Source organism: Microtus ochrogaster, chromosome 8 (assembly GCF_000317375.1).
Source record: "Microtus ochrogaster isolate Prairie Vole_2 chromosome 8, MicOch1.0, whole genome shotgun sequence".
NCBI classification, from domain to species: Eukaryota; Metazoa; Chordata; class Mammalia; order Rodentia; family Cricetidae; genus Microtus; species Microtus ochrogaster.
In genome coordinates this window covers 86801519-86813531 of record NC_022015.1, presented here as the reverse complement: position 1 = coordinate 86813531, position 12013 = coordinate 86801519, and the positions used below count along the sequence as shown (strand labels likewise).

The window sequence follows — 12013 nt, the reverse complement described above, 5'->3', positions numbered from 1 at the left end:
AACCATCTGGAATGAGGTCTGGTGCCCTCTTCTGGCCTGCAGACATACACACAGACAGACTATTGTATACATAATAAATAAATAAATATTTAAAAAAAAAGAATGATGCTAAACACTTATGATAATATCTTTTAACATTTTAATGATTTTCATTTGGCATTTATTTTGTTCTATACTTTTAATACAGCCTTTTACATCTATGTCAGATAATCACTTTATATTTTATTGAAATTTATCTTGTCTCAATATTATAATGGAACATAATAGTACTTGACAAATTTTATTATCCTGTCTCAGAAAAGTAATTATCTATTGGTATGATTACCCATTATTTTTTCTTTAAAACATCTTTTTTATTTAAAAAAAAGACTTTTGTTCTTTTATATATTACATCCTAACCATAGTTTCTCTCCACTCCTTCTTTCCACCCTCTCTCCCCCAGATCCACTGTTCCCTTTCCGATAAAAAAAAAAAAAAAGCACGCCTCCCAGGGCTATCCACTGAACATGGCCTAACAAGCTCTAGTAAGACTGGGCCCAAACCCTCAACCCAGTAGGAGGAAAAGAGTTCTAAGTGCAGGCAAAAAGAGTCAGAAACAACTTCCACTGTTGAGTCTCAAAAGAATACCAAACTATACGACGCTAAGGCATATGCTGAGGACCTAGCTCAGACCCATCCTGGGTCCGTGATATGCAATCCAGGTAGCACGCATCATCTAAAGTGTACGGTCAGTCTCTTAATGTAGCTTCCATTCATCTTCAGAAGCTCACCTTGTGCACGCTCATAACCTCATGCCTTTGTGCAGTCGAGCTTCATTCTCTTCTAGTTTTACCCTGGTCAGAAAGCAAAAGTGTGCTAAATGGAGTTAGAGACCCCTGATTCATAACCCCCAATCTGTAAAGTGCATGAGCATGCACACTCGACACTAGCTCAACAGTGGGTTTTGTAAAATTGGAACAGAAAAACAATAGTGAGCAAAGCTCCTCAGTTAACATCAGGTTACTTTTTATTTTAAGTTTTTTTTTTCTTTTTTATGTGTGTGTGAGAGTGGGTGTGGGTGTTCCATGTAGGCACAAAAAGAGTGTCAGATGTTCTGGAGTTGGAGTTACCTGATGTGTGTGCTGGAAAATGAACTTGGGCCTCTTGAAGAAAAGTAAGTGCTTGGAACCCCTGAACCACTTCTCTAGTTCCTCCTTCCTTCCTTCCTTCCTTCCTTCCTTCCTTTCCTCCTTCTTTCCCTCCCTCCTTCCCTCCCTCCCTCCCTCCCTCCCTCTTTCCATTTATTCAAGGTTAAAGCCAAAGAGCTCAGCTGAAATCTGTTTTGGAATTTGAAATTGGCCTGTTCAGGGATCCATTCACTTAAAGTTTCAATTTGATCATGTGGCATTGTGTAAAGTGTGTAGGATGGAGTAGGGTGGATGTCGGGTGTCTTTATCACTCAACACTTAGTTTTTGAGACTTCTGTCATTCAACCTGGAGCTCCTCCTATATTTCACGGAGAACCAGTGAACCCCAGGTTCTGCCTGTCTCCCCTTCCTACCCCTGCACTGGTGATAGAGGCACATGCCACCATCCCTGACTCTTCATGTAAGTGATGAGAGTCTAAACTCAAATTCAAGCAACTACTCCTGGAGCCATTTCTCTAGCTTAGATGATTGACATTGAACAGGAGTGACTTCATTTTGGTTTAGTAGTTTGTGCTTTGGGGTCTTAATAGAGGAACTCAGTCCAGAACCATGGCTTCCTGTAATGATTCTGGGTTTTGTCTATAAGTTTTCTTATTCTAAAAATTTAGTGTGAATGAAACTATGTGTTCATTTTTGAATGGTTACTTTGACTTAGCAACCTTTCATTGTATCCGTATTGCAGAGTGCTCTAGTACTTATTTTGTTGTCATATAATATTTCTTTGGAGTAGAATTTCTAAGTCATATGTTAATTTTTTAAGCAACTGACAAACTTTTCTTCAAAGTGACTGTACCATTTTACATTTAAATAGATATGAAGATCCAGGTTTCTCCATAACCCCACCAACGCCTCTTAAAAAACAGTTCTTTTTAAAGATTATAGCTACTCTAGTCTGCTTGAAATGGTTTGAGTTGCATTATTCTCCTGGCTTATAACAAGTGTGCCATGTGCATGCAGCGTTCGTGGAGGCCAGGGAGGGTTTGATGCTTTGAAGTTGGAGTTACAAATAGTTGTAAGATGTAGGTGCTGGGAACCAGACCCAGGTATTCTTTCAAGAGGACAGCAGGATTACAAATAGTTGTAAGATGTAGGTGCTGGGACCAGATCCAGGTGTTCTTTCAAGAGGGCAGCAAGGGGTTAATTACTGAGCCCCTCTCTTGCCTGTGCTTAAATTGTGTTATTTTAGTTTTTATTGTTATGTTGTAACTTTTTTCCTCCTAAATACTTGATCTTTATCAAATTCATTTGAAAATATTTGCTCCTGTTCTGGGAATTGTCTCATTTATGTGATGGTACCCTTAGAATTATAAAAATAATTCACAATAGGTTTTGTTGTTTTATTTCTGTGTTAGGACCTATTTCACGACCTTGTACCTGTTTTAGGCAGTGCTCTGCCACTGAGCTAGATACCAGCCTTTTGTGAATCTAATTTTATGTCTTTTTCTTTTATTTTGATACTTACACTTTGTGTCATAATAAAGCATAGTGTATGTAGTCTAGGGCAAAATTTTGTTTTTCTTTTGAGTTTTGTAATTTTTTTATATCTCACATTTAATAATGTGACTACTTTGAGTTAAATTTTTTTGCTGTTATGTTATTTTTAAAACATTTTGAATTCACTATGAAAAAGTGTAAAATAGCTTATGATCCTAAGAGCTCCACTCTCTGGTTCGTGACTCCTGACCATTAGCACATCTGTCTAGAGCCTGGAGCTCTGCTTGCTGGAAAAGCCAGAGGCAGTTCACTCTCTGAACAGATGGTGGCAGCAGAGCTCCAGTGAATGAAAATTGTGATTATTCTAAAAAGTCAGCCATTTTATAAAGTTAGGAATTTCTTGATGTGTTTGACCTGTCTTCTTTTTGGTAATAGTTTATTAGGCACTAAGTTTAAAGTCTTTTTAAAAGATTCTTTAATATTTATATTTAGGAACTTTGTCCCCCACTGTCAAAAATTATTTGGGATTCTCAGTTTATGAACCCAGTTCGTGAGATATGACTGTGATCTGGTGAGCTTGCCCAGTGCCTCCAAACTTAGGACACAATTTTCTCAAATGTCCATGGTGTGTTTTTCCACTTTTCTTTTGTTATTCATTCCTGCCTGTGCTCTTTACATAGTGATAAAGTAATAGAGTAATGGCAAAAATGCTGGTAAATGCTAAAGCTATTCATAAGCTCATTCCAGAGACAAGCTGGCAGGTTACAATCTGACTATGAGGGTGCATATTATAGAAGTTAGACTTATGGATAATACCCTTGTTTTAATCCAGTAATAAAAGTTTTATGTCATCTCAGAATTAGAGCTGTGTCTTTATAACTGAATATTAAGCATGGCTAGGTGTTTTCTTTATTCTGTGGCTGTTGTTTTCAAGATAGGGAAAGAGTCTGAAGAGATGGCTCAGTGATTAAGATCACTGGTTCATCTTCCAGAGGGCCCTGGTTTGATTCTCAGCACCCACAACTGTCTGTCACTCTTCTTCTGGAGGCTCTTACTCCCTCTTGGCAGCAGGCATGCACATGAAATACAGAAAGACATGCAGGCAAAACATTGATAACCATTTTTTAAGTTGTTTTTTTTTTATTTATTAAAGATTTCTGCCTCCTCCCCGCCACCGCCTCCCATTTCTCTCCCCCTCCCCCGATCAAGTCCCCCTCCCTTGTCAGCCCAAAAAATAATCAGGGTTCCCTGCCCTGTGGGAAGTCCAAGGACCACCATTTTTTTAAAGGGAAGAAGTAACAAATATTGAGCACTTATTGTTTGTTTAGCCCTATGTTAAGTACTTTATGTGTTAAAAAACTAAGTATGCTTTATGTATATTGTCTGTTAATTTTAAAAATAGTTCTTCCAGAAAAATAAGTAATCCTATTTTTATTCTAAAATTTCCAGAGAGGGAAAGAGATTGGGAAAGCAAATTATTTAACTAGGGTCACATTTGGTGGTAAAATCAATATGCGTGCAAATACTCAATTGTAGTGCCCTTCTGCATATTAAATTTTACAGAAATGATATGTACTGTATGCATCACTCTCCAAATTGTTTCACTTTTAAATCCAAAAGTCTTTCTTGAAAGTCTCTGTCTTGCATACTGTAACATAGAGATATCTGGCTAATTGTTTTACCTCATGATTACATGGTTCTGTTTGTTTAAAACATCGAACACCAGCTGCCTGGGAAACCTCTAACTTGAGCCTTACTTTCTTGGCTTTTCCACTAGAGGGTGTAACAAATGTTTCTTTTTTTGTTATTGTTATTAAAATAGTAATAGACTAATACATTGCTTCTCCTTGTGATTATGAGAAAGGAGATATTTATTGCATATGACTGGTACAGTACCCTGCCTGTTCTGTCTTTTTCTGCAGGTTGTTCATTTTTGGATCCTATGACAGAGAAGCAAATGTTCATTGCACACTTGAGTTGAGCAGTGGTGTTTGGGAAGAAAAACAAAGGAGTTCTATTAAGACGGTAAAATGGGTAGCTTTGCATTCGTGTAAGATTTATTCCGTGAGCATGCCTTTCTTAGTGCTTCCTCGTTCTTAGAGTTGCTGTTGCTCGTAAGCAGACAGGTGTTGTCGGAACAGTGACCAGCAGCACCGTCACGAGTGAAGTAGATCACCTGGAGCTGGATCGGGCAGACTGAACGAGCAATCTGTTCAGCTTTCTTTTAAAAATGTTAGTGCTTTTTCAGGTAAAGAATCAGAGGTTGTAATTTGTGTATTGTGTAGGTGTACATGTGAATTCACATGTAAGAAGCCAGAGCTCCATGGAATTCCTTAGATGCATCTACCTTTGTTTTTTTTTCAGACAAGGTCTCACACTGGCCTGAAGTTCACCAAGTAGGTTAGGTTGGCTGACCAGTGAGCTCAGAAATCCACCTATCTTTTCCTCTTTCATGTGACCAGGCTTGATTTAAAAAAATTAAACAAAACAAAAACCAAACAAACATGGGTTCTTGGACATCTACCTTGGAGTCCTCATGCTGCAGAGGCAAACACTTTACTGACTGAGCTATTGCCCCAGCCCCAGAATGAAGTAGATTTACTGAATGCCTCAGAAGGCTTGTGAGTTCATTTATTAACTCAGCAGCATTTTATGAACGGTGTTGCTCTGTGCTGGGCACTGTTTCTAATGCTGCAGAAGCAGCGGAAGACAAGGAGGTACTGTTCCTGTGGGACTGGTGTCAGCTAGAGTGTGAGACGGTAGAGGAGGAGCTGCCAGTAAACCAGGAAGGTGAAGCTGGCTGTCGCCAGAGCTTGACGACTGCTCCAAGAAGCAGGATTTCGAAAGTGATGCTCTTTAGATCTTACTGTTGGGAGCACCCTTAAATTTAAAAGTGGGTGGGATACAATGTCCTTGGAAAGAATGGAATAATTTTGACCTGAGTGGGAAATAGAAATGGAATTAAGCTAGCAAAGGAGGTTGGGTGCTGGATTGAGAAAGTTGTAAGAGTTGTTGAAGACTGTGAATGTGCTAGAATAGAAGACTACAAGTGTGTGTGTGTGTGTAGGTGTGTGTGTGTAGCTGTGTGTGTAGGTGTGTGTAGCTGTGTGTGTAGGTGTGTGTAGCTGTGTGTGTAGCTGTGTGTGTAGCTGTGTGTGTAGGTGTGTGTGGGTGTGTGTGTAGGTGTGTGTGGGTGTGTGTTTGTAGGTGTGTGTGTAGGTGTGTGTAGCTGTGTGTGTGTAGCTGTGTGTGTAGGTGTGTGTGTAGGTGTGTGGGGGTGTGTAGGTGTGTGTGTGTATAGGTGTAGGTGTGTGTGTATAGGTGTAGGTGTGTGTGTATAGGTGTAGGTGTGTGTGTATAGGTGTAGGTGTGTGTGGGTGTGTGTGTGTAGGCATGTAGGCCAGAGCTCCCTATAAATTATCTTTCTCTGTCACCTACCTTACCCTGTTTTGAGACAGGGAATCTAACTGAACCTGGCATTCATGTTTTAGCTATACTAACAAGCCAGGCAACTATGAGGCGCCCCTCTCTCTCTCTCTCTCTCTCTCTCTCTCTCTCTCTCCTATATATATATCTGTCTCCCTCCCTCTCTTTCTGGTCATTATTCCTGCCCCAACTTTAAGTTTTCATTTTTAATAAATTTAAAGTAGCTTCTCCAAGGAATGAAATAACCAGTTTTAGAATTTGTGCTGAAATAAATAACTGTATGAGAAAGCATTATTATTTTGTCTGGTTAAATTTTGACTTTGAGTTGCTCATAACTTGCCATTGCTGCTGGCATTTTCAATTTCCTTTATTTTATTTTCAAAGATATGAGATTAGACAGCTATAATATTTTACAGCAAAGGTTAGTAAGACTTTTAATTTTGAATCATTATTTTAGGCCTTAGCATATGTCATAGGTAGTTTTCAAGAAAAAATTTTTGGTTACTAATTATACCAGGTACTGAAAATGTCAACAATAGTATCTGCAACCAATAAACTGAAGTTCTGTGTATTTAATAATTTTAAGAAGGCAAATTACTATTTTCCAAGGCAATATAAAACATTAGGAATAGACTTTGATACTTTGTGACATATTGGAAATTTGAATATTAAATCTCACATCAAAAAACAGATATGCTAAATCATTTAATGGTCTACCTATGTATAAATACAATTTTCAAGTTTAAGTACGTTTTTACTGTTGAAATTTATTCAGTAAATTTGATCATTAGTTGCAGTGAATATGCAGCATCAAAGGAAATCACCCACCTCCCTTGCCCTAGCACTGGGGATTCAACCCAGGGTGTCACAGATGCTGAGCTTACCTTCTACCCTCTAAGTTTTTATTTTGTGATAACATCTGTTTAAGGCTGGGCTTAAACTTGTCCTCCTGCTTCAGCCTTCTGGAAGCTGGGATTACAAGTCTGCTCCACTTGTCTCTTCCAGAGTTTAATGTGCTTTTGAGGTTTTAGAGCTTTACAATACTGTAACCAAGGATTCTGGCTGTCATCCTTAGTATGAAGTCTTGTTTCCGTGATTGTATGATGTCTGATGTACTCCTAAGTATTCATTTTGCAAGAAAAATAATGAAGTCCAAGGCAGATCAGTGATAGGCATCAGGCAATGTGACATTATAGTTTTTATTTTGTTTTGGGGTGTGTCGGGGAGGAGAGAAGAGAGTGCACACTCGAGTGAGCATAACTGGTAGTCCAGGCATATGTGTGCCACAGAGTACAGGGCAGTTTGGGATGTCATACTACCCATCCCCCCCTCTCACCACTGCTGCATGTGCTAGAGTAACCGCCTATGAGCTTCTGGGGGTTCTTCTGTCCCTGTCTCTCATCTCATGAGATTACAGGAGTTTGGTGCTACACCTGCTTTATGCAGGTTCTGGGCAAACTCAAGTCCTCCTGCTTTTTCAACAAGTACTTTACCTGCATCTCCTCCTTAAATGCTTTTTTAGACACTATGTCCAGGTATTTTCATCTAACAGCACATTGGCAGAACTAAGTCATATAGTATGGGAAACCTGTGGGGGGGGGGGTATGTGTGCATGCGAGTGTTGGTAGAGACCAGAGGCTGACCTCTTGTTCTTCTAGGGATGTCCACCTTCATTTTTTCAAGTGGGATCTTTCACTGGCCTGGAGCTCACTGAGTAGGCTAAACTGGTTGCTCATTGAGTAGTGAGCTCCAGGGAATCTACCTGTCACTGCCTCCCCAGCACTGGGATTACAAGTGTGTGCCAACACATCCCGTCTTCTTGTTTGTAGATGGAAATTTCTGTCCTGCCTGGTCCCACAGCCATTCAGTCCCAAATAAACACAGAGGCTTATAGTAATTATAAACTGTTTGGCCTATTTCTCAGGCTTATTACTAATTAACTCTTACTACTTAAATTAACCCATAATTCTCTCATAATTTTTATCTATGTTTAGCCACGTGGCTTACTACCTTTTCTCAGTAAGGCTTTCTCATCTTGCTTCCTCTACTTCTGGATGACAACTGCATCTCTGCCTTTTCTCTTCCCAGAATTCTTCTTGTCTGGTCACCCTGCTTATACTTCCTGCCTGGCTACTGGCCAGTCAGCATTTTATTAAACCAATACAAGTGACAAATCTTTACAGTGCACAAGAGCATTCTCCCATAGGGGTTTGTTTGCTTGCTTGCTTTTAATGTGGATATTGGGGTCAGATTCAGATCCTCTGTATATCATGGTAAGCTCTTTTACCAACTGAAGAATAGAATTGTGAATGGTTTTTAGGTAGCTAACTCACAAGAAAACAAACCTGTTTGACTATTTGATGACTTTTTTTTTTAAAAAAGTAAACAGAAATAGAGGGTGTAGGGAAGGCATTCAAGAAGTGAGTGCTGCTAATGAGCTAGAAAAAGGCATATACCCAAAAGCATTGGGTTAACAGGGCTAGGCCCTTTGTAGAAGTTCACCAACCCCGTCTTCTCTAGCATTTGTACGTCTTAGGCTGTTTTCATGGTACTCTGTTTCTTGCATGTTGTAGTAGGAGCGGCGGGGCTGTGTCCCCAGCACCCAGCCACCCACATGGCTAGCTTATGCCCTGAAATAATTACATGGAAACGGTATTCTTTTAAACACTGCCTGGCCCCATTAGTTCCAGCCTCTTATTGGCTAGTTCTTACATATTGACCTAACCCATTTCTATTCATCTGTGTAGCCCACGAGCTGGCTTACCAGGGAAGATCTTAACCTGCATCTGTCTGGAGTGGGAGAATCATGGCGACCCACTGACTTAGCTTCTTTCTCCCAGCATTCTGTTCTGTTTACTCCACCCACCTAAGGGTTGGCCTATCAAGGGGCCTAGGCAGTTTCTTTATTAATAAGAAATCACTCCCACATCACTTGTATGTTTCCTATCCTCTGCCAGCTGACTTCTTTTGTATGCTAATCTTGATGTTGTTACTATTCCTGCCACAACTAACCCCATGAAATAACTATGTAAAGATAAATATATGGGGAGAAACTAGTGTTATCAATGGAAAGGATAGTGAGGTGAGTAGTAAATCCAGGTACTACTGAGTAGGGAACTCAGTCTGTGAAACTATGAAGAGAAATCTCATGCCACTGATAATTAATGCTAATAGAGAGTTAAGAAGTCTTTGTCACTGCAAGCTACACACATGCTGATATACAAATATTAATATGTTTCTTATACTGTTTACAATTCAGTGAGTGAAAGTTCTGGAAGGAAAGAGAAGGCTGATTTATGATCTTTAAGATCTAATTGACAGAAATTATTGTGTCCCATTGCCTGATCAAAGCCCTTGTATGATTCCTTAAAGATAAGGACTAACTCCTTGATATTGCCAAGAAGATGACCTGTCTAGCCTAGTCTTGCCCTCTCTTCTTCCATTCTCATCTTCAGTCATGCTGGCTTCAGTCCTTCTTACTGGCGTCATCCTGTGCAGTACATCTCTAATAATTGTGCACCCTTCCTAAATTGTGTGACACTTGTTTTTCCATACACATTTATAGTCTTCAGAAGTCTGCTTGTGCCAGCCAGGCCTTAGCTTGCTTGCTGTTGTTGAATTCCTGGACTTTTGTCCTGGTTCATTCATGGAAAGGGCTGACCCCAGACAGCTGTTATTTCAAGTTTTCAATGTCAGTAGCTTTTAACTGTAGATGATGGGTGAATGAGAGTGAACCAGAGAGACGAGGGTGTTCTTCCTCTAACCTTGAGCCTGTCTGGCAACTGGGTTATCTTCTTTGGCCCATGCTTCTCACAGTACCACCATTCCAGGTTCTACTTGATGCTCAATCCCTAATATTACTCCTTACCTCTGTTCTTCAGTCTAAGGTTGATAGTGACCTCTTTTGCTGGTATCTGAGTTTTATTCTGTTATCTTGTTTGGAGCTCAGTTCTTCTCTTACCAACTAATCATTCCCCTTTATAGATTGCCCTCACTTTCCAGTATTTCAGAACTTTCCCTCTGTACCAGTGTCATCATATCCTACTAGCACAAACCTGTTTGCTAAATACTTGTCACTGCTGGAGTGTTATAGTTATATTTGTATGATAATTTTCATTAAGTGCCTTGATTGGTTTTGTTCTGCATATTCAGTAACTATTCTGGGAAGACTAAATGTAGCTCTCTGGACAGGAACCTCTGAGTACCCTTAGTAGTTTTTCTTCCAGACCTTTAGGGTTTCAGGATGACTTTTAGTCATACTTTGATCTTTCTTCTTCCCTGAATATTTCCCATCTCTGTTAAGCAAATAAAAATCTTTAGGATGAGGAATTCTACCAAATGAGATTTACTGCTCAATATTGCTTTTGGGAAGAGCTGTTTTTAACATGTGCAAATCTTACAAATGTAGTACCTAGTGATGTAGTGTTTTCTTTCTGGCAGTACTAAAAGCATCAAAAGAACACCTCATGAGTGTATTCAGCATTGCTGAAATAAGTAACTTGGTGTGATTTAACATTGAACTGTCTTCACTTCCTTTTTAGTTTTGGAGACTTGCAGAAGCCTTGTTGGATAATAATGAATAAAAATCTACATTTCCAGATCTGTCTACACACTATTGACAATGCCTACAGAGAATTTAAAAGGACTCTGAAAAACTGAAATTTTAAGTGAGAACATTTGAGCTGAGACAGACAGACTTCTGAATACATTAGGCCAGATGCCTAGGACTTGGCATTTTGGTGTGTTTACTTAAGACCACATGCCTGGCAGGTGGAATTTTGGTGTGCCTATTTAACCATTTGCCATTTGCAGTCTTAATCTTATCAAAAGGAAAAGAAAGATTAAAGCAAATAAAGCTTTTTTGAAAATGTCAGTCTTTTATGAAAACTTTGGTTTAGTTCAGCTCGATAACATTTGAGAATACAGTGGGGAGTTGCTGAAATTTTAACCATATGTAACATTTTATAATTGGCTTCTTACATAAGTTAAATGTCTTTTGGCTCTAATAAATAGTAAACCCTCCATAATATTTTCACTCTTAAAAAGTTCATCTTAGTTAAAAATAAGGGACAAAATTCTCTATCTCAGCTTTCTACACTCTGATATGATTATGAAATTCGGTCAAGGAGTAAGAATTTATGTTAAAATATTGTTTACTTAAATCAAGCTAATCTAAGACACTAAAAATGAGGAGGAAGTAACACTATTAGGTATAATTCATTTTATGATCCTTTTTGTCAAGAGAAATAGACCAGCATTCCTGTGCATTGTATGTCACTCTAGCAGCTCAGAGTATGTCAGAGTTTCAGTGCAAAGAACTGCACTGCTACTGAGGGAAAGTCGCTTCTTTGGGGGAACTAGCAAATAGTGTGTTAAAGAGGTGATAAATGAAAACTTTCAAGAATAAAAGCTTTAGGGAGCGCCTGGGAAACATAGAGACTATGAAGTTTTTGTTTTTGTTTTTTTTAACAAAAGCGGTCATCAGAGTCTCTCTTTAAGGGAGACTAAGTGTGGGAGTTGAGTCTTAACCAGGCCTCCCTTTGGCAGCATAGCCATGTCAGGGTCTAAATTTGTCTCGGCTCATCTACAAGTACTTTATTATTTTGTAAATAAGACTGATAATGCTTCTCACAATCTCATGAGAGGCAGGTGCTTTTTTATCTGTGCCTGGCATAGTTCCTGGCATGAAGCAGGTCATCAGCAGTATATTGGAGCTGAGTAGATTCAAGGATGTTATCAGGCAAGGGGAAGACTTGAAATAGGAGAGGAGAATGGACAGCTAAACTAGTTAGTGATTATGGAGATAAAAAAATGGAATCAAATGGCTTTGGATATCTCTGAGAATGGAAGAGTTTTAGAGAGGTAGCCATAAAGATGAAGAGGTAAATAGAAAACAGCGGATATTCTGGACAACCTAGGTTTGAAGTGATAGTGACCAAACAAAGGGCAGTCCAGAAATGAAGTTT

The 12013-nt window shown here is 39.1% G+C and overlaps 1 protein-coding gene across 1 annotated transcript in view; it reads left to right on the top strand.

Moving 5' to 3' along the window:
• Window positions 1-12013, top strand: part of Pdzd8 (PDZ domain containing 8) — a 58504-nt gene that overhangs the window by 29451 nt on the left and 17040 nt on the right. Inside the window, exon 3 of the mRNA XM_005352558.3 lies at window positions 4544-4646. Within this exon, the coding sequence (XP_005352615.1) occupies window positions 4544-4646 (103 nt within the window). The remainder of the gene's footprint in view (window positions 1-4543; window positions 4647-12013) is intronic.